This window comes from Mustela nivalis (genome assembly GCF_964662115.1).
Source record: "Mustela nivalis genome assembly, chromosome: 16".
Lineage (NCBI taxonomy): Eukaryota > Metazoa > Chordata > Mammalia > Carnivora > Mustelidae > Mustela > Mustela nivalis.
In genome coordinates, this window is record NC_139035.1 from 31,636,768 (window position 1) to 31,659,744 (window position 22,977).

The 22,977-nt window shown below is 56.9% G+C and overlaps 1 protein-coding gene across 1 annotated transcript in view; it reads right to left on the reverse strand.

Moving 5' to 3' along the window:
• Positions 1-22,977, reverse strand: part of LOC309849954 (uncharacterized protein) — a gene marked incomplete at its 5' end in the record, with an annotated part of 35,904 nt that overhangs the window by 2,159 nt on the left and 10,768 nt on the right. Inside the window, one exon of the mRNA XM_082703048.1 lies at positions 7,926-8,014. Within this exon, the coding sequence (XP_082559174.1) occupies positions 7,926-8,014 (89 nt within the window). The remainder of the gene's footprint in view (positions 1-7,925; positions 8,015-22,977) is intronic.

Here is a 22,977-nt window from a genome sequence, read left to right on the forward strand (position 1 = left end):
CCGATGGCGAGCACAGCCGGAGACTATCCGCAAAGCCACCAACCTGCCCGCTGACCAGACCTTGCGCCCCCACCTGCGTACCCAGCCCCAGCCATGCGCTCCGCTCACTCCTGCCATGCTTTCTGCTCCCAGCGCCCCAGGTACCACTTCCTCCTACCTGCTCCTCCTCCTCCCCTTTCTGAGCCCTTCCCTGCCCCCACCCTGCCTCCTCCCAGGCGGTCCCTCCCCCTGAACCTATGGCTCCCCATAGCCTCTATGTCCCTCAGCCTGTAGGCCCCTTCTGCGGGGCATGTGCCTTCAGGAACCTGCCTCGGGCAGCCGGGTCCTCCTCCTCCTCTCTCTCTGCCATGTGCTGTGGTGACCAGCAGTGTATGTGAACGTGCTCTTGCCAGACTCATCCCAGCCCTAACTGAACGTCAGGTGCACTCTACCCGCCCGCTGAGCCAGTCCCAGGGCTGCGCCCTGCCGAAGGGGTGGGAAGGTCAGCACACCTCGTGCCGGGCCTGTAACCTTGCACACTTAGCCCCCAGCCACGGACAGCCTATACTCCCCCGTGCCTGGAGTGCAGGGTACTCCCACGGGCCGCGGCCAGCCAAGCCCGCAGTGTTTCCCGTGGGTCATCCAGCCCCGTTCACGTGCACAAGTGCCTCCTCTAAGATTTCTCGTTCCCCGTGAGTGGTGGCGCTTTTACTCTTAGGACCGCGCTCACTGCGTCAGACATCGCGGTCCGGAAGGGGCTGAACAGTGGCTGCTAGAGAGGCACGTCTGCGTTCGCGACTCTGAAACCTGTGGCGGATACCTTTAACGGGTCTTGCCTAATGTAAATAAACGAAGGATCTCAACATGAGACGGTCCTGGATCATCCCCCAACCCAGACACAAGCGTCCTTTCCAGATACACACACACAGGACAGGACACACGGACACAGAGACAGATGGAGGGACGCAGCCATAACCATGGACACTGGGGCCACAGCGGCTGTGCAGGGCCAGACAGACCCTGCCTCAGAGCCTGGCCTGAGTGGCTGCTGTGGCCTCGCCTCGCGCATGGACATACGGCCCCCCCGGACACTGATTCCGGATGCCCCACGGACACTTAAGGGGCAGCGGGCAGCTTGTTAGAGTCTCGTGGGTACTGAGGGGCTGAGTCCCAGCCTCCCCGTGAAATGGGGGGGGGGGTAGTTGGTAAAAACAACCGTTTGCCCCTTGGGTTGCTGTGGACTTAAGGGTGTAGAATGGACCCATGGACAGCAGGGAGGGCCCACGTGGGACACAGCATGTGCGTGGAAGGCACCTGCTTTAACAGTCCGTCTGCGGGGTCCCCAGCTCAAGCGCTCTGGTCTCCGGGGTCTCCGGGCTCACACGCTCTGGTCTGAGGGATTCCCCTTCTCATGCACTGTGGTCTGCAGGTTCACCCAGTCTCGTGCTCTTGTCTGTGAGGTCTCCCGCTCATGCACTCTGGTGTGCGGGGTATCCTGGGCTCCCGGTCTCTGGTCTGTAGGGACCCTGGCTCACCCGTACTGATCTGCAGAGTCCTCTGCTCATGAGCCCTGGTCTAGTGGGTCCACTGCTCACATGATCGAGTCTGTAAGGTCTCCGGCTCGTAAGCTCTGGTCCGCGAGGTCTCCCCGACTCTGCACTCTGGTCTGCGGAATTTCCGTGGCTCATGCGCTCTGGTCTGTGGGGTCTCCCCCTCACGCACCCTGGTCTGCAGCACCTCCCTGCCTTGGGCGCTCTGGACTGTGGGGTCCCCTGCTCACGAACCCTGGTCTGTGGGGGTCTCCTGCTAACGCACTCTCATCTGTGGGGTCTCCCCAGCTCTCGTGCTCTAGTCTGGGGGGTCTCCCCAGCTCTACACTCTGGTCTATGGGGTCTCCCCAGCTCATAAGCTCTAGTCGGCAGGGTCTCCCCAGCTCACTCACTCTGGTCTGCGGGGTCTGCCCCTCATGCACTCTGTGTCCACCCCGCCACACAGCATGTGTTTCCCAGCCACCACACTGCTGACACTCCCTGCTGAGAGGCTGTCCTGGGCTCTGTAAGATTTGAGTGGTGTCCTTCCACTGCATTCGCCCCGGCTTGGCTCCCTGTCATGCGGAACGACCCTGGCTCACTCTGGCCCAGGTTGGGAGACACCGCTGCCCTGGTGGAGAATAGCCTACTAGGTGGAGGGGCCAGGACTTCAGAACCTGGTGCTCCTGAGTGCAGTGGGCTTGAGATGCAGGCAGGGGTGCCGGGTGGAGCACTGGAGCCGGCAGATGGTTAGCAAAGGCCCTGGGGTGGGCAGGCCATGCAGGCGGTACACAGACAGGGACCCGGATCGCCCTGGACAGTGGCACCAGCTGCACGGTGACTGCAGGTGCTTCGTGAAGCTGCGATGTGACGGGAGCCATCTGCCCGTCACGGGGTTGGCTGCCCCGTGGCTGTTCCTGCTGTTCCAGCCAGCTGAGTAAACCCTTAATGGGATGCGGGACAAAACATCTCTTCACGGGGCTGCAAAGCCTCCCAATCAACTCTTCAAATAAGAGTCACACGCCCAGGATGGGGGTGGGAGTGTGCAGTGTGATTTGGAGCAGTGTCTCTGCCAGGGCTGAGATTTCTGTCGTGGTGATAGAGGTTCCTAAAGACCCGGGTCCCCCCGGCCTGGGATGACGATACTGGCTGTTTACAGACAAAGCTGAATTGGAAAAAGAGAGACCACGCTTGGGGAATGTCACTTCATTTTCCTTTCCTGTGACTGCGGTCCAATCCACGGCGGTGCCAGCCCCTCCCCGCGGAGCTCCAGGGTGGCCCTTTCCCCCTCACCTGTCCTCTGCCTAGAAACTGAGGGGAAGAAGCACGAAGTCCCTCAGACTCTGGAGGTCTGAGCCCATGCGACTCTGCCCTTTGCTGCTGTGTGACTTCAGGCCAGGCGAGCCTGCACCACCTTTCTGAACAGGACAAGGGTGGCCACGATGATACCACGCCTGCTTACTAGTGGCTTATTCCAGAGCCCACAGGAGTCACGATAGCACTCTGAGGGCGTGTTCTTACTACTCCCATCTTACAAAAGAGAGAGAGGCTTCGAGAGGTCAGACAGTTTGCCAAGGCCAAGCACCTCATCAGGGCCACCCTGTGTGGTTGTTCCGGTTGTGTACTGCAAAAAGGAGCTCCACCTAGGGCGACAGTTACACTGCCGATGAATGCTGACGTCCAAGACAGCATGAAGAGGGCACAGGGCTCCCAGCGTGGCACTGGGCATGTCCGAGAACGATTTCCTTCATGACCCACCCACACGCCCATGCCCGGATCCCCATGCAGGAGCACAGGAGCTCACGCTCCCTCTTGGCCTGACACCTGCTGTGGAGCAGACCCTGAGTCGGCTCTGGCTGCCTGGCTGGAGGATGGAGCAGGTGCATGCTGGTGTCCATGAGACTGGGAGCCCAAGGGAACAGCAGGTGGACGTGGGGCACCAAGCAGGACCCTGCCCAAGGACCAGGACCACAAACACTGCTCTCTAGCAGTCGGGAGGGTAGACATCCCAAGGCAACCTTGCTGGCTGGACCCAGGAATCACAGGGATAGCCTCCCTGGCCTGACCTGTTTCATGCCTTTTCCAACCTGCCCTTCTGCGCCCCAGGATCTCAGGATGGCCCAAAGACAGAAGGGAGCCTCACATGAGGCCTGTCCTCCAGGGCCCGGGTGGGTCCCACCTGCTTGCTCAGTGAGGAGCATGGGAGGGGCGTCAGCTCTCACCAGGCCTCGAGATTTCTGTAGGTGGATGTGTCCCTAAATGTTCCCTGACTCCTGCCCAACATGTTCCTCTGGTGCTTCAGCAACCCCTCCGAACCGCCCTCCAGCAAGCATGTCGGGCTCCAACTGCAGCACGATGTGCGAGTTCTCCACACACCATGCTGCACCACACGGGACGGGGACTTCATGCCAGCGGCCTCTGTCAGTACTGTGCACGACACACTCTTCCCTTTGTACGACTGCCACTGATGATGAAGTCCTTGAGACTGTGCTAGGGTCACCTCCACCAGGAAGCCCTCTCTGATTACTCAGGAGTCGCCCGGAAGATTCTCACCCTCTCTATGTCACATGGCAGTCCTCAGCTCCGTGGCCTGTGCCCAGGGGCCTGCACTCCCCTCTGTCATGACGTGTACCACTCTTGGTGCTCACCTTCTCCACCAGAATTTGATCTTTTCCACGCTGTGGACTCTATCAGCAGGGACTTGACCAACTGAGAAAAGCTTTCTCAAGGTCTGGTGTGGACCAGAGCCAGGGACTCACAAGTCCTTGTGACTCTGCTAAGTCGGGAGCTCCTCACCAGGCCACCGCCAGCAATGTCCGAGGCTCCCCATCCCCCGCACCTCTGGCCCCCCTTCTGGTCCTGAGCTTATCTGGGACAGGGCAGCTCCTCACAGACGTGCTCTCAAATCCTCCAGCAGGCGCCGAATGCTACCCATTCTTCCCAGGGATACCGTGAGCGTTCCTGTGCCAGGACGGAGCATGCGAGAATCTGATGTGACACGCTCGCCATCCTCAGAGAAGGTTCTGACCAGTGAGGAATGGGCCGCAAGGCAAACCACTGGAACAAGACGTGTTTGCATTGGGTCGAGCAAAGCGCTGTGCAACGCGGTCCTGAGACGGGCTGGCCCTACATGGAGGAGAAGGGGTTGGCTCTGGCCGAGAACAGCGCACGCAAGTTTGGTCCCAAACTGCACAGCACCAGAGCGCCTGACCAGCCCTCCATGCGTCACGCAGGACGCAGGGAAGAGGGATATCCAGAAGAGCCCAGCCCTGGAAGAAAGGCATCTTCACCGCCTGGACAAGGGACCTAGAATTTGCCCTGCATGCGACAGGTGCCAGGACAGTCCCGTACTTCATAGAGACACCACCTTCTTGGGACCTGAGCCAGCGCCCCAGCAGCTGATGCCTTGCTGGCTCTGAGCTCCTCCGGCAGCAGAAAGGACAGACAACCAGGAAGGCCCAGGAGGTGGGAGACCGGGGGCAGCTGTCCTTCTGATGGGGATGTCCTCTTCTTGGCCAGAACCTTCTGCAGCCCTCAAAGCAGGAGCTCATCAAGGAACAGACAGAGTGACCGGGCCATGGACACCTCCTGGATCCTGGGAGCATGCTCAGGTCCGGGCGAGATGGCGCAGAGGTCAGAGAGAACATGGTCTCACTGGGTCGAGGATGCGGCCCTTCCTTCCAAGGAAGCCTCGGTCTCCACATCCAAACCATCTGAACAGCTTCCCAGGCTTGTGGTCGGGATGCAGCCCTCGAGCACGGAGGGAGGGACGAAGGAATCAGATGCTGCCAGGCCTCTCCCCCAGCACCATGCACGCCATCCCCAGGACCGACCGGGGAGCCCCAGGCCAGGGCAAGATCCTGCCCTGGACATGAGGACCTGGGCCCAGCCCTGGGGAAGCAGGACGGAGAGGAAGACTACGTTCTTGGTGCTGGTCCTGCCGGCCTGCTGGTCATCCCCTCAGGACCAAGGGGCAAGAAAGAGCAAAAGACAGAGTTCTCATCCCCAGGGATTCTCAGTCCACACAGCAAGAAAGACCCAAAGGAGCACCCCAGCTCATGGCCCCAAAGCCACTGGAATGTCACAGTGTCTAGCCCCTCCTTGGTTCTCCTGCACGAGTGGGAGACACAGCTCCTCTGAGAGACCCCCCGCGTCCATGGCGATGCTCCCTTCCCGCATCCATGGCGACGCTCCCTTGCCTGTGATCCTCCACACCCGTCTGAGCTGGGCCTGCAGCCCAAACCATGCAAAGATCAGCTTTTTCTCAAAACAAGGAGTTCCCTGAGGCCGGTGGCTTTGTCAAGCCCCAGGCATGGCCTGCAGCAGGTGCACAGTCCCTAGTCCTGAACTGCAGAAACACGTGCCATTAGGCCACCGTAGAAGCTCATGCGGTGGGTGCGCCACCTGCCCTAGATCCTTCCAAGCTGCTCTCTGAGATGCAGGACCTTAGCACCTGGATGAGCAAAGATCACTGACAGTCTTTGCCCAATGGAGGACCCTCCTTTCTCAGGGAAGTAGGTCCTTGGTGGCCAGTCACATCCCCTGGTCAAACCATGGGGCAACCGCTCCCTGAGCACAGCTGATGCACCCCCACCCCCACCAGGCACCCTGGAGTGTAGGACATGTACGGGCTGGGGCGAGCCTCCAGCGCTGGAGGCCAGTGGGTGACCAGCACACAAAGGCTCTGGGGGCGTCCAGGAGTGGGCAGCCCACAAGAACCATTCCCCCGGTCTCATGGAAACTGTCCACGTGGCGGAGAACCTCGTGAGGCCAGCCCGTGATGGTCCGCCAGCGAAGGAATTAGTTTAAGTCTGATGTCTGCTCTTCATTCCAGGAGACGGAAACTGGGATCGCACGGTGGAAAGCTATTTCTGAACACTCAGAGTGGATGGTGGCTTCCAGTCCACTGCCATCCACGTCACCCTGAGGTCACGGTCAGCACCGAGACGCACTGCTCACAGCCCGTCTCCCTCTTGAACTAGAGGCAGGCTCTCATGCCTCTAACGGGTTTCCCGCGGCCACCGGGAAAAGTCACCACACGCTCTCTTGTAGCTCTGGAGTCACGAGGTCTAAATTCGGGGCCGTGCTCCCCAGACAAGTGTGTTCTCTTGTCTCCGAGGAGTCCAGACACAACTGTGCCCTTGCCCCTTGGGCCCTCCTCCACCTCCAGCAGCGCCTGCAATCCTCTACCTGCTTCCCTCGCTCCCGGTCTGTCTCTTCCACACACAAGCCCACACACAGCAACATATACACGTGTGCACACACATGCCTCTGCTTCCCTTGTCTCACCTCATCTGAGGCAGACCCACCTGCCCCCACGTAGGAAGCTCCTCACACGGAGCTGGTGTGTGGCCCAACAATCCAGGATCACCCCACCCCCAGTGAGAACCTTGAACCAGTCACATCGGCGAAGCCCCTCCTGCAAGGGGATGTCACACATTCCCAGCTTGGGGGCAGCAGGACGTGGCATCTTCTGGAGGCCGGGACCCCACCTGGCCCAAGCCCCGGCCAGCTCCTCAGGTGCAGCTTCTAAAGCCCCTCGGGCCTTGGCCTGACCACCCCCCACCCCAGACAGAAGCCTATCTGTGTGGCTCTGAGCAGTGTGCCACCCCCGCCGCCCGGCCCTCAGTTTCCCGTGTGTGCAGGGCCATGGGCTTCCAGTTCTGCCATCCAGCCGCAAGACCGCTTGGCACATAGGCTGAGCAGGGAGGGCCCGGCCGTTCGCTAGCAGCACGGCAGTGAGGACACCTGTGTCCAGAAAGAGAAGGCGCTCACCCAGGACCCAGTCATGGAACGTGAAGAAGTCCCTCAGCTTGCGTGTTCTAATTGAATCAGCACAGATTTAACTCGGGTGTGACGTTCAGAACATGACCCATAAAAACATCCACCAGTGCTGCTCTACGGGGCCTCCCGGAGGAAAGATGCCCTCGGGGGGTTCAGGAAAGGGCCACCTGGCTGGGGCTGTTAGCCGGAGGCTGGGAAGGGCTGGCGGGAAGCGTGTGAGGAAGGATCTACGACAGGCCAGAAGATGTCACCCTCCCACCTGGACGTCCCGAAGCAGAGGACGGGGTGTAGCGAGGGTGACCAAGCTGGCCACGGGTCCGAGGCTCAGTGTTCTTGGCTCCAAGATGCCTGTGCCCCTCAGCATGGCTCTGAGATGGGTTGAAGGCAAACCCCTCGTGCTGATCGGCCAGCAACAACCTCCAACGACAAGTGTCCACTAGACCTCCTGACCTCCGTCTGACCAGCCTTCGCCCAACCCCAGAAACACTCTTACTGGTTCCCACTCTGCTAGTGAGGAAAAAGCCCTCCTAATAAAAGCTCCTCACTAATAACAAGAATCCTCTCTTGTGGAAATTTGGCACACATTCTTCAACAACAAAAAGGAAAACAGGATGTATGCTTTGCAGCACTTACCAGCCCTGAGAAGGAGACGTGGTAGACTCTGACTCATTTTTCCAACCACGCTGGGGAACGGAGATGCTGTCAATGTGAGCGTGAAGGAGCTGTGGGGACAGAAGTTAGAGATGAAGTCCGTGAGAGTCTAACAGATGTTATTTTTGGAACTGGATGTGGGGCAGCAGATAGAACCGTCCCTGCTGGGGCTGTGAAGGTCACACCTGTGCTAGGACACCAGGGGCCCCAGTGTCAGAAGCAGAGCTTCCAAGGGCCAGGACCTCCCCATCCCTCACATGGAGGATTTCCTCTAAGAACACCTCCATCCTCACATGAGGGTCCATGTCCACACAGGACGGATGAGAAAGGCTGACACAGAGAGGAGCTTGTGGGAATGGGGACAGAGGTTCAAGCCACCGGCCAAATGTGGCACGTAGCCACCAGGTAAAGCGGCGTGTGGTGCCAGGAAGGTGCCATCAGACGTCCTGGCAGAGAGGATTGGAGAGACCACCTCCCCTGCGGACGCAGGGTGTGGGCAGGAGGCCAGGGTCACCTGTGTACTGGACTTCCAACTCCTGAGGGCTGGCTACAATCTGTCTTGTCCATGCCTCTGTGCCCCATGCAGAGAAACGGGCCCAGCAGAGAGCAGGTCCTCACAACATGGTAGCTGGCTGAAGGAACCATGAATGAGTGAGTTCCTAAGCACACGGCGCTGAACCAGCTCAGAGCTGGGCCCTCGGGACTCCAGCGCACTCTGCTGGGGGATCACCCAAGCCAGGCCGCCTCGAGGACCCCCCCAACCAGCTGCCCTCTACGCAGACTCCTCTGGCTTCTCTGGGACTCCTTTACTCAGCCCTCCCTGATGGCCGGCTGGCCACGAGGTGGGACACAACCCAATGCAGGGGCTCCCGGGGTTCCCCGGACGGCTCCCTCCCAGCCCCGCAGACTTTTGGCCACCAAGCCCTCCTCATTCCACCTTCCATCCTCCTTCTGCCTTACAGCTAGCTCCCTCCGTCTCGGCCGGGCCTGCATCCTGCCCTGCGTCCTGGCCCTCTGGCCAGGGGGCCCGACCCGCCTCTGCTGCACTAACAAGCAAGCCCCATTCCAGAGCCTGTGGTACCATCACTGTCACCCGAGGCAACCACAGTACGGCCACTCTCCCACCACAGGGCCCAGCATTCAGGGAGGGGAAGTCCCGTCTGAGATACTGCGTTTTCACGGTAGAAAGAGAAGCCAAGCCAGGAGTGGAAAAACTCAGTGCCTCCGGGATGGTGCCATAGCTGGTCCCCAAGTGTCTGATGCCCCTCCCTCCATAAGACGGAGTTAAGGGCCCCACTCTAGGTGAGTGGGACTGCGGGCCCGCTGCAGCCAGCAAATGTCTGCCCGGGTTTCCTGGGATCCCTAGGGTGTGGCTGCAGGGTCCCCAGGCAGCGTGCTGGCCTCCACCTGTGCCCACAGGGCTCTATCTCCACCGTCTGGGTGACCTGGACATCCACCACGGGAGGATGGGGTGCAGGGCATTGCCTGAACCCTACACCAGCAACGGGCGCAGAAATGTGTGCAGAGAGGCGGGACAGCAGGCCTGCGGCGAGGTTGGGAAATACGGCTCACCCCCCAGTAGACTGCCGCCTGGGAGTGGAAGACCGGGATCTAGGTGATGCCTGTGTCCCCAGCAGAGGGGGGCTCCCCAACGACCCCTTCAGTCTCCCCTCACAGCACCCCTTCCCCTGCCTCTCACCTCAGGACACACAGTCAACCTGCCAGATCAGGTACATAGACTTATCACAAACCCATGTCAAAGGCAGCACACCTTCCCTGTAAAACCTGCTGTGGCTCCCCGTTCCAGTCGCCCAATGCGGCTCCAGCATCTGGGGGCTAGGAACCAAAGGCTCAGGTCATCTCCCGTGAGTGTGGATTGACGGTGCAGGGACACATGCACAGCGGCCCTCTGCTGGCCGGCAGGGGTCGGGAGCTCTCCTACACGCTGGGCAGACATCCAGCAGGCAGAGCCTGCTGTCTGTCCTCCCCGAGGGCCTCTCTTTGCAGGTGGCCCCTCCCCCCAGCAGCATGGGGGCAGGATTGCAGGGAAGTGGGAGCATGGGATGGACCCTCAGGGGTCAGCCCTGAACAACACAGTGTCACTTCTGGCACATTCTTCACATCCAAAAAGACCGCAGGGCAGTCAAGTGCTACAGGAGGGGATGAGATCTGTCCTCGGTCGGGCAGGAGGAACAGCGTGTGCCTTTGTGGAGGGGGGACTCCCTGGGATCCATGCTGGGATGCTGCATCTCATCACAAGCTGAGAACAGGGTGCTCGGTATCCACACACTACAGAGATGCCTTGGGTCATCTCAGGAGGGTCTACATAGGGTTGACCCCAAAGTCACACACTCCGGAGGTCTGGCCAGGGAGACTTGGGATGGTGAGACGAGGTCCCATAGGCACAGACCATGAGCAGGTGCAGGGAGAACTCCATGGGGAAGGAGGACCCCCAGGTCTGGGTGGAAACTGACACCTGGCTGCACTGGCTGGTGCGGGCAGACAGACGGAGCAGAAGGAGGAACAACTGGTGAGTGATGCCTGGTGCCCACAGGAGGGGAGTCTCTAGAAAGAGCCATCAAGGGCCACAAAGAGCTCAAGGGCACTGAGAACAGATGACTCCACAGTGTCCGTGGGTTGGCACTCCCACATCCTCCCAGGGCAACACCTCCCAGGAGAATTTCGGAGCCATGGGGGCTGGAAGCACACTGCGGCGGGTCAAAGAGGGAGCTGGGAGTGAGGAAAGAGACTCGGTTCTGTCCCGGGCTGGCCGAGGAGGACCGCTGTGGAGGAACCTGTCCTCACACCCCGTGACTCTTGCCGTTCTGAAACGCCAGGAGCTTCATAAGCCTGAGAGCGGCACATCCATGGGCCAAGAAATGTGTGGGCCAAACCTCACAGCCCCTAAGGCCCGCCGCCATGACCCTCGCCCAGGGCACACCTGCCCCGGGCGATGGACCACAAGCCTCCTGCACTAATCATGCTCCCTAAGGAGGACTCCATGGTCTCACCCGGGGCTGTGACATGCTTGTCTGCACCACAATATCATGCATCCCACAAGGAAGAAGGTACAAGAAGCCAGGCAGCCTGTGCTGTCCATCGCTCCCCTTGCCATGACAGCCCAGTACTAGGAACTCCACCCTGCCTCTGCAATGGACAGCTCAGGCTCTAGAAACTTCTGGGAGCCTCCAAGGGGCCACTTCAGCCGACGGGGGAAAGCCACCCCTCATGGTATGGAGCCAGCCAGGGTGCTGGCTGGCTCCATGATCTGCATCACCCTTGCATTGGGGAAGAGGCAAGAAGGCACACGGGTGCAGAGAAGGCCTTCTGGAGGTGAGCACGGGACTGGGAAGCTTACTCCTTCAAACCCTCACTCACCCACAGGCCTAACGATGGCTCTGCTCTCCCAGGAGGTGAGCCCTCCAGGGGCTCTAGCAGGAAGACCTCCCCACAGGAGGTACACAAGGCCGGCTGTGACCTACAGGTGCTCGGGGAGGGAGAGCACAAGTGAGGCAGGCCTACCTTGGGAGAGACTCCCCTGCAGGAGACTTGCTTAAATTTCCTGTCTCAGAAATGCAGAAGGACCCCAGACAAAGACGCGCAACCTCCTCCATCTGACTCCCGTGCGCAAGGCAGCCTTCTGATGGCCGCGCGTCGGTGCCTTCTGCTCTAGGAGAAGGAATGAAAGCAGCACTGATGGCAAAGATACCCGGGTTTGATGCACACAGTCCTCATCTCACAGCCAGCCACAATCCGGTAACTCGCAGAGATGCTGCTGTCAGTCTATACACCCAGGGGTGCGTACAAGAACCACAGCCGCACTGGGCCTGCCTGGCCCCCGTCACAGGGTCGTGTCGCCCTCCCCAACCCCGGCTACCTCCGGAACCCGCCACGCAGAGCCAGATGCCTGTCCGGTACTTGGCAGGCCATGGGCTCCGCCGCACTTAGCAAGCTGGATCGTGATTCAGCATCAGGCGCCGGCAGCCTCCACCGGAGCAAGGCAGACGCTTAAAAATAGCAGAGCTGTGGCTGCATCCACCAGTGGGGGGCTGCTAGCCCCCAGCCAAGACCAACCTCCCCAGCCCCCCAGAGCAGTGAGCGGGGTTCCCATCAATCCCCCCAAAAATCCAGGGAACCCTGGGCAGGGAGCGGGGTTCCCGTCAAGCCCCCCAAGAATGCCAGGGTCCCCTGAGCAATGAGCTCACAGGTCATGAGCTGTGCAGCTGGGATTTGGAGATGGGCTACAGGCTCTCCCTGAGTCCCACCTCGGCCCAGGGAGCCATTGGTGAATTCCCGGTCTTTAGTCTTCTCTCTGGGCCACAAACACTGATCACAATTACTGCTTCCCAGAAGAGGACTAGAAATCTGCCTTCACAGCACCAATGTGTCTCCCCACCTGTCCCTTTGTCCTCATTCTCATACACCTGCTGGGCTGTTCTACCTGTCGAACACAGATGTCTTGGGACCAAATTCACCATCTTCCTAATAGGAACTCTTCTCCCCGACTTTCCATTCCACATACGGACGCTCGTCACGAGAACTCCGACTACCGCTCCTCCCTTGCTTCATGGCATCTTTTTGGCTTCCTGTCCCCTCCGCCCCAGCCACCGGTGTCCAACACAGCCAGACCATTTTCCAGAGCAGCTCTTCCCAGCCTCGGGCCCAGGGCTGAGCTGGGCTGTGCGCCTCCGCGTGGTTCCACCCGGTGCATGGGCCGGGGTCAGCGGCACCCCTAGTGTCTGCCCTCTGGACGCCAATCCCAGTCACGGCAACCGCTGTGTCTCAGACAGCGTCCAACACCTGAGGACAGATATGCTACAAAGCATGGCTCAAACATGCTGCTCCTTCCAGGGTCCCGCAAGGGCTCGCCGAGGGCTTCCCGAGGAGTTCTTGGGAAGGAAACGGTGTTCAGGGTATTATGCTTCTCGTTCGTCATTTCCTTCCTCTGGGGTTTTGGGCTTAACCTCCCTCAAAGGCTCTGGGGCTGAGTGCCCCAGCAGGGAGGCCGTGGGGCCACGGGCCAGGATGGGACCCCAGCCCCACCACCCTAGCCCGCCTGTATCCCAATACTGCAGTTTGAGGTCTGAAAATGGAGATGAACACAGTACCTGAGTACGAATTAATATGTGGAAAGCACGTAAACCATGCATAAAGCAGCCAACCACTACACGCTGGCCTATGGCCACCATGTCACCATCGTCATGCTCACCATCCTGGCAATGCTTCGTGTCTCTTACCTACATGTCTCCAAAACACACTCGCAGTTCAGGCCAGAGTGAGGCCCCCCCAAGCAGCACCAAGCCTCACACTTTGCCCAGGGACAGCGCTGCCTTTGTCCCCTGCCCTCCACCCGTGTTTCTACTCCTGGACCCCACGGTGCTGCCTGCACTCAACACAGAACTTCCCCATCACTGCGGCAGGAGACAGAATTACCTCCCGTCAAACTGCGTCCCAACCCCCGGGGGATGGAATCCCAGCTCGAGGTCCCAGGGAAAGCCGGTGACGGTGCCTGGTGCACAGTGAGTCCTTGGTGATTCTCATGGGAATGCTCTTCCCAATACTGTGATAACTCTTCGCAGAGGGGTATCCCAAGGCAGAGCTGGACACTTGTGCTAAGGTATTCTCCTAAAAGTACAGGGTGAGGACAGGTTTCAAACTCTCGGTTCTTATGTGCAAGGTCAGAAGCATGGCAAGACCACGGCTCTGCTGGTGTAGTGTGTGCAGAGTTCATTCATTTTCTCCCAGAAATCAGCAATTGCTTCATCACAGTTCAGCCTTGGTATTGGCTTTAATGACTTATCCATGGTCAGGAGAGTGAAACCCCATGGACTGTGCTCGGGACCATGACTTTCCCAACATGACGGGTTCCCCACGACACCTGCTCCCTGGTCTCAGCGTGAACAGGTCTGGCTCGGGAACCGTGTTCACTGGGAGCTGTCATTTCTTCACTCAGGCCTCGGGACCCATCACCCCGTGTGTTGGGAAACCCTGGTAGCGCCACCAACCACATTCCCCACACCCTCAGAAAGGGACCTGCCATGCCAGCTGTGGACAGCTGACTGCCAATGCCCCACAACCCTTCCTCCGGGGGCTGGAACCTCAGGCCCCAGGGGACAGACCTAGCACAGGGACAGATGAGGACACATGGGGCAGACAGATCCTCCACGGGGTCAAGAACAGCTGCATAGTAAAGTATGCAAGAAAGTACCAGCTTATCCGAGTACCCCCCAACCATGAATGTGTCCAAGGGAAATTTAAGAGAGGACAGAGTTGCTCGTGAATGCACAAAGTCTAAAACCCAAGATGTGAGGGAAAGCACCTGCCCAAGGCAGGCTGAAGAGGATTTGTGGAGAATGAGATGCACAGGAGGTACGGATGGCTCGCAGCCGCGGAGCTCGCATGCTGGCCCAGACACCGCTGTAAGTGCTTTTCCACATGTGACCTCGTCTAAGCCAGAGAACCCCTGGGAGGTGGCCACCGTTACAGCCCCCACCTATCTGCAGGAAGGCAAGTGACATCACAGGGAAGACCTCAGGGAGAGGAAATCAGGGTCACCATCCTGGCTCCACTGCCAGCCTGCTGGGAGACCCCCAGTCCACCTGCTGAGCGATGATTAATCCGCCCTCCGAGGTCCCTGCAGCATGGGTGCGTGTCCAGGGCCCACGCTGGGTAGGCCACGGGTTTGAACGACCAAGACATTTACTATGTTGCTAATAGCCATCATGGGAAACAAAAACAAAAACACGGTTTCTCCTATGCCACAAAGCTATCCGTTTATAACAATAGCAGATAATCACACTTAGAAAGCCCATAATACTTCAATGTGTCCTAACGACGTGCTGAATTACAGAGATAACTAAGACAGAAGCATCATTTTTGCCATTTATTGGAGTATTTCTCACTCTACGCCCATTTTCACGGGGGGAGAAATAAAGATGACTATTTCCCACATGTGACTTTCCAGACAACGCAGGCCTTGGGTCCTGCCTGTTGTTCATCTCTGACTCCCACCCTGGCTGGCCCAGAGCCTCGCACATCAGAACGACTCAGAATATTCTTGCTCAGCAAATGATCGCTGCCTCTTCGAGGCTTACTTATTGTTTTACTATTTAGAGTGAAACGGCTGGACAGCAGTCTTTCTAAATTGCGGCTTGTGCCACAGCCAGGGGAGCGAGAGGTTTAACCGCGGGGCGACTCCAAAGGCACCTGCCCATCCCGGTGAGCCCGGCCCCTCCACCCAAAGGTCCCCAGCACATTCTGGTCCCAAGCCCAGGCATTTAAGTCCAAAACTTCAAAAACAAGGAAACCCTAAGTATGAGAAACAGTTTCCCAAGCCCCTGGCCACCGTGTCCTCCCTTGCCTGAGCAAGGGCCCTGAGCAGTTGGCCCTGAGCCTGGGATGTTCTGGACTCTTTTCGGGTAACGAATGCATGTGAGGCTCCTCACACCAGTCTGCACACACCCCTGCGCCGGAGTGGGGCCACCCACATCTGGAAGCTAGAATGTGGGTGGAGACAGAGGGCTCCCAGGAGGCAGTGAGTAGACGGGTGACTGTGGGGAGCCCGACCTCAGCTGGCCTGGCCACCGCCCACCCCATCGGCCTGGAGGAGGCCCCTGAAGAGCTCAGGCCCAGCCACCACACCCGGACCCACAGGTAGGTCAGAAGCCCTGTGCGCTTCAACTGGGAATGTTGGAAGGAGGAGGGGAGGAACAAAGTAAAGGTCCGACTGGGAGAGGAGAAACCGCCCCGGGAGAGATAGATGCAAAGCGACTTAAAATGCAATCCGAGCCAACTTCATACTACTGTAGGTATTAACCCATCACTACTCCGCAGGCCCACTCCAGCAGTAATTCAATGTTTACCTGACCTAAGCCAGACGTGGCCTACTTGGTGGCCCGGGGACCCACTTGCAATTGATTGTTTTAGGGGCCAGCAGCTGTAATCAAATACTGGGAGTGTCTAGCAGTTGGCTGATGAGGTTAGAGCAAACATTACAGCCTGTAATTTGGGAAACTGCACATGTGAGCTTCCGGATCATCCCCGGGCCCCACATCAGTGTCTCCAAGTTCTGTGTAGAGCAAACCACGGGGAACGTTCAGGGAATGACTTAAGAAAACACACGAATTGGAAAACAGCAGATTGTTAACACCCCCCTTCTCTCTCACACACACACACACGCACATTTGCACACATGCCACTCTTCCTTCAGAGCTCCGCTCTGGGATCACCTCCTCCTGGAAGCCTTCTCTGCTCTCCCCTGAGCTCTGAGGCCTCACAGTACCCCTTCATCAAAATTCACACTGGTCTGTCTCAGGTACCTGCCAAGGGCTGACTTCTGTCCCCCCTTACCCCCAGACTCATATGTTGAAACCCAAATCCCCCTGAGCGACTGGAGGAGGGGACTCAGATTAACAGAGGTCATGAGGGTGGAGCCCTGAGCCACTATGGCTGGTGTCCTCGTGAGAAGGGACTCCGGGGAGCTCCCTCTCCCCACTCCCTCTACCCACCACACACGGCAGGAATGGCCACTTGGGGCCCCAGCAAGAAGGCGGCCATCTGCATGGACCTCGCTGGCCCCTGACCTCTGATGTCCAGCCTCCAGAACTGCAAGAACATGAAGTGCTGTCTTTTAAGCCACAGGTCTGTGGACTGCCCACACCTGACGCCAGGTCCTCTCCCCCATGTCTCGTCTGAGCTCCTAAAGCAGGACTTACACACAGTAAGCACTTACTAAGTTCCTTTGGTTAGGAGGAACCATGCAACGGGAGGCAGGCAGAGGCTGGCAAGACCACCTCAGTTCCTCACCCACAGCAGCTCAAAGCCCTGCTTGAATCCGGCGGGCTACAGTGAGGAAAATCTCGGGCCCTTCAGGGCTGCATTGGCCGAAGGCAGGACAGGGTTGAAGACTAAACCAGTGTCCTTCTTGCCAGTGACACAGGCATCCAAAGCCAAAGGGAAGGAAGAGTCAGAAGTAAAAATTCTCGATTCAACAGTATCTCTTAATCCCATGGTCTCAGATCTTGGCTGCCAAACCACTAAGGAGCCTATTGACCCGCCGACCAGCCACGAGGCCAGAAAAGACTCCGTCCCTCTGTGCTTCCAGAGCTCAGGAGAGCCAGCCGGCCTGGAGACCACCCTGGAAAAGGAACCTAACATTCCCTGCAGAGGCCCAATGCCAGGGCTGCCCTTGGTCCCAGTGCACAACACTGCTCAGGAGAAACCGTTACAATGTTTCTAGAACACACAGAGTGCAGTTGGGTCAAGAGTCAGTGGGATCCTGGCATGGTAAGTGAAGATGCTAGGCGCAGCAACCACAGACTGGCACTGGACACGGACAAAGCCCTTGGTGACTCCTGGATCCAAACACAACCCCCTGCCCCCCGTGTCCCACTGGCCCAGTGCCTCCAGCAGCTGAGGTGGTGCCTGGGATAAAGGGAGACAGAGGGGGCATGTGGAGGAACCCCTCCCCTGCTGCAGACTCATTGGGGCTGTCCGGAGTTCTGTGGTGCCTTCCCTCTCCTTCCCCCAGGGAAAGAGAGGAAACCTCCCTGGTCATAAGCCCAAGGCAGCCTTCCAGACTGACATGGACTGAGCGAGCCTTGACCACGTCGGCTGCAGCACGTGCACCCCACTGACAGCACACAAGCCTCCCGGGACCACCAAAGGGTAAGCAGGAACGTCTGCTGGACAGAGGCCAGCTCTGGGATGGGTGGCGGTGGATCCCATCAGAGTCTGCAGAGTACGCAGCAAGAACCCAGGGCTGAGGGGCACCTGGGAAGGAAGGACCACCCACCCATGCCAGGGTGCTGCCAGCAGAGTCCCCGAGAATCCCCGAAGCGTCCCAAAGAGAGAGGACCAGCTTGGACGCAGCCCACCCCGAGCCCCAGCCCCCGGGGGCTGCCCTCCCTCAGCTCCCCCAGTGGTGGAGAGGGGGCGTCCTTGGCCCCTGTTGCCCACGCAGCTGTCGCACCCCACGGGATACCGGGCTGAATGGGGGCTGGAGATGCAGCTGGACACCAGTGAGAGCAGTGGAAGGTCCGGCGCACACCCACCTTGGACGGCAGTTCCTCAGAATCAGGGAGCACCGCGCAGAGCCGTCAGCATACCGGGCGCACGCATTTCCCGTCTCTCGCGGCCTCGGGGGCGTGGGCTCTGCAGACTCTGGAGCAAGTCCATCCCGCAGGCCGCAGGACCTAAGCCCAGCTCTGCCGCCTCAGCCACGCCAATGGAGGCGAAGTGCGCAGCCGCCCGTGACACCCACCAACGCGGGGCTCGAAAAAGAGTCACGGGGTGATTCAACGGGCTGAGCTGGAAGGCGTGGGGTGTCCTTAGCCCAGCTCTCTCAGCGCCTTGGCAGCCGGCCTGGGGGAGCAGGCGGCTGGGCGCAGGCCGGCCGGGCGCCTCAGGGACATCCTGCTCCGCAGCTTGCCACGCTCCCTGTGAGCGCCTGCGGACGTTGCCGGCGTATTTCCGGCACTTCCGGCGTCCTGCCCGCACTTCCGGCTGCGCCCATCCCTTGCGGCCGGCTGGCCTGGATACTTAAGGCACTTCCGGGCCGGCCCTCTGATGCCCCTAGCGGGTGTGGACACCCCTGCACTTCCAGCAGCGTGGGGAGGAAGGGCTGCTGCTGTGGTCCCGCCTCTTTGTGTCCATAGAAATTTTGTGTTCCATAGAAACACAAAATGTCTGGGACGCCTGAGTGGCTCAGAGGGTTAAGCCTCTGCCTTCAGATCAGGTCATGATCTCAGGGTCCTGGGATCAAGTCCTGCATCAGGCTCTCTGCTCGGAAGCAGGGAGCCTGCTTTCCCCTCTGTCTCTCTGCCTGCCTCTCTGCCTACTTGTCATCCCTCTCTCTCTCTGTCAAATAAATAAGTTAAAAAATGTTAATAAAAAAAAAGAAAAAAAAGAAACACAAAATGTCTTTGTGTTCCATAGAAGTTTTAGGACTGTTTCGAGCAGCTCTGTGAAAACTGCTGATGGAATTCTGTTAGGGATTGCATTAAATTTTTTAAGAAGATTTTATTTATTTATTTAACAGAGAAAAATCACAAGTAGGCATAGAGACAGGCAAAGGGCGGGGGAGGGGGGAATCAGGCTCCCCACTGAGAGAGAGCCTGATGCAGGCCTCGAGAACCCTAAGATCCCGACCTGAGTTAAAGGCAGAGGCTTAACACTGAGCCACTCAGGCACCCTAGACATTCAATGGATCTAACTGACTTCCATATCGAGCAGGTGCTAGGTTCTCGCTTAGTCCAAAGTGCCTAATTTAATTAATTATATAACAAAACATCTTTTGAATCAATAAAGTAAATTCAAATGGTTTTCTGATTCTTGACATTCTGACACTTTGTGGTGTGTAAAGCAGTTAAGTTAAAGTCAGTTTTTCTATTTTTTCTGTCTAATAATGGAGTCACCTAACCTTTCATCCATAGAGTGAAAATTCAGGAAATCTGCCATGATCAGGGAAGGTCTTTGGCAGCCACAGTCTCCCACCTTTCCGTCTTTGCCTGGATGAGCAGCCAGCCAGAAGTTGTTTGGGTCTTTTTCATCTTCATAGGGATCTTGATGAGGATGCCCTTCAATTATCCCTGTGAAGGTTTCTAACCTTTGCCAAACTTCAGCACCTCCAACCACACCATGTAGTTATTTCTTATCCCTACAGCTAAATGAAGCCAACCATATCAATTTTATTCTCAGGGCATTTTTACAGCAATGCCAAGTGCTAGCAAACATAGGAGTCAGCTTTTGAGGCAAAAGAGGGGGAAAAGGTGAATGTCTTTCAGGGAAAAACATTTCCTTGTATAGCCTCATTGACACCAGAGACAAGGACAGAGAAACATGCTTCTGTCAACACGAGTTTAATTGGGTGATATTGATCCCGAGAAAAAGAATGCAAAGGACCCTGCAACAAATCACCCAAAAGGAGGCGGATGTTACTTTCCTGAGACATGTACTCTGTCCTCTTTACTTGCTCAAGCAGCTGCATAAACCAGGGAGAAGAGGTTGACACAAAAATCTTATTTGGAATTGACTGAATTTTGGCAGAAAACATGTCCCAAGATAACTATTTCATGATGGTCTTTGGTTGTCTTGGGGAAAATTTAGTTTCGCTGAGAGGGCCCAAGAATATGTTGATGGTGGAGTGCTTCTTCAGAACTTCAAATTGTGAGAAAGGTAGCTCTTCAAACTTCATTGATTTTATTCATGCTAATTTATTAATTAATGCTGATTTTAGTCAGTAACTTGAAATATCATTTTTCCTCACTGGCTATATGATGGTTAGTTTTATGTGTCAGCTTAGTTGGGGTCTAGGACCCACCTATTTATTCAGGCACAATCCAGGTGGTGCTGTGAAGTTGTTTGGTAGATGTGGTTAATAACAACAATAAGTTGACTTGAAATGAAAGAGATTGTTCTCAATAATGGAGATGGGCTTCATCCAATCAGCCAAAGGGACTTAAGAGCAAAAACTGAGGTTTCTCAAAGAGGAAAGAATTCTGTGGGTCATGACCACAGCATCAAACCCCACCTGAGTCTCCAGAATGATGGCCTATCCTATGGATTTTCATGTGCCAACCCCACATCCCATAAGCCAATCCCTTGACTCTTTTCATTTGGAGAATCCTGATACAGTTGCTATCCAGCATGTTTTTTTAAGAAGTTACCACTACTTACACATAAATGGAATGATAAACCATACTCACAGATTGGAAGAATTAATATTAAAATGTGGATACTACCCAAAGCCATCTAGAGATTCAGTGCAATCCCTATCAAAATACCAATAGTACTTTTGACAGAACTAGATTGAAGTATCCTGAACTTTGTATGGAACCACAAAATACCCCAAATAGCTAAAGCAATATTGACAAAGAAGAACAAAGCTGAAGGCATCACAGTCCCAGAGTTCAAGATAAATTGCAAAGCCATCATAATCAGGGCAGCATGACCTTGACACAGAAACACACACTCTTTTTTTTTTTAATTTAATTTAATTCTTTCAGTGTTCCAAGATTCATTGTTTATGCACCACACCCAGTGCTCCATGCAATATATGCCCTCCTTAATACCCACCACCAGGCTCACTCAACCCCCAACCTCCTCCCCTCCAAAACCTTTAGTTTGTTTCTCAGAGTCCACAGTCTCTCATGGTTTGCCTCCCTCTCCAATTTCCCCCAAATCCATTCCATTCTCCTCCCCTTCTCCCAATGTACTCTCTGTTATTCTTATGCTCCACAAGTAAGTGAAACCATGATAACTGACTCTCTCTGCTTGACTAATTTATTCAGCATAATCTCCTCCAGTCCCATCCATGTTGATAAAAAGTTGGGTATTCATTCTTTCTGATGGAGGCATAATACTCCATAGTGTGTGTGTGTGTGTGTGTGTGTGTGTGTGTGTGTGTGTGTGTGTGAAAGAGACAGAAAGGGATGAAGGCAGAATGGACGTTGCACAGGGATGACAACTCCCGAGGCCGCAGTGAGCCAGGCTGGCACACGGGGACGCGTGGGGCTCTGGCCAAGTACATTTATACGCACACATCTATTTTTGAAGGATAGACCAACAACCTGGTTCAAGACCTCATGATTTCTGTTGCTTTATCCACTGCCCCCAGCTCAGCTGCAGGGAACACAGGCTCCAGAGGCGTCTACTCTCAGTACAAGCGCACAGACATCAGAAAACACAACCCGTACCTTTGAAGAAGCCGCCAGAGCTTTTCCTTTCAAAGCATAAACTCCGTCACAAAGCGAGGCATCCGTTCTGGGCTTGCTGACATGTGTGTGGGGCTGCCTGATGCCAGTGCCAGAGAGGCCTGATCTCAGAAGATGCCCCGCGGCCCATGGAGGACAGGAGGCCCCACATGGCAGAAAGAGCCGCCATAGCCAAAGAGATGGAGCGTCCGGACACGTCATGTCACCCTTGAGGTGTCCATCCGGGCCTGTGAGAGGAGACACAAGCCTGGCCAGGCTCTGCACCATGATGGGGACATGGGGTGCCAGGGGTGCAGTGAGCGGCTCTTGTCCGCCACACATCCCCTGAGGTGGAGAGCTCCACAGGGTCAGCAGCCAGTCTAGAAAGATGAACCCCTTCCTACGTGTTAGTGCTTCCAAATTGTTTGACTCTGCAAGAAAAGGTTATAAAAACATCACACTGCTTGCCCACGAGGCTGCAAAGTGATCAGAACAAGCTAGTTAGGAGACGTACCCTGACGATAACACGCGCGAGCTCTGACAGGACAGGGACCCATGTCGAGGTCCCAGTGCACCCGTTTCCCAGCTATGTCACTTGCTGAGTTTCTGGAACTTTACAAGCCCAGGCTGGCCCATCTGTGAAGTGCGTCAAAACCAGCGCCTGCCTCACAAGGCGCTAAGTGGCTTGCCACATCAACCCTCTGGCCACATGCTAAGCTCTCAGAACCAATGGCATCACTGGTGCTGCTGAGCACCTCCTCCTGACACGTGGGATTCACCTTCCACGCGAGCACCAGAACACCCTGGACGATCCCGAGTGTGCACAGAAGTGTGGGTACTGGGCTCACATGGCCACGCCCAGGTTCTCACTTATTTACTTAATGTGCCTCTGCACAGAATTCCAAGAAGAATGATAACAGTGGCCCTGGAGGGAACACCCAGCATGTGCCACAAGCCTCCCTAAATGTGTGATGTCCATGCTGGATTCTCACGGTGTCAGGAGGAGCGATGACCATCTGCCCCATGTGACAGGTGAGGGAACAGGGCTGACAGAGCTAAGTGATGCACCCCACGGCAAAGCCATCGTGTGGGAACCTACGATGTGAGCCCAACCAGTCAGACGTCAGTCCACGCTCTTGCTCAACATTGCACGCTGCCTCCCGACCCACTTGGGGACCCCATCTCCTGGCTGTTGGTGGGTGTGGAGAAGGCTTGGGGTGGGGACCACAGCCGACGCACTGGTGGGTCCCGGGGAGCCCCAAAACGGGAGGGAACCACTTTCCTGGCACAGCCAACCAGACCCAGGCGCTCAGGGGGCAGATCACCCCTACATTTAAAAGCCC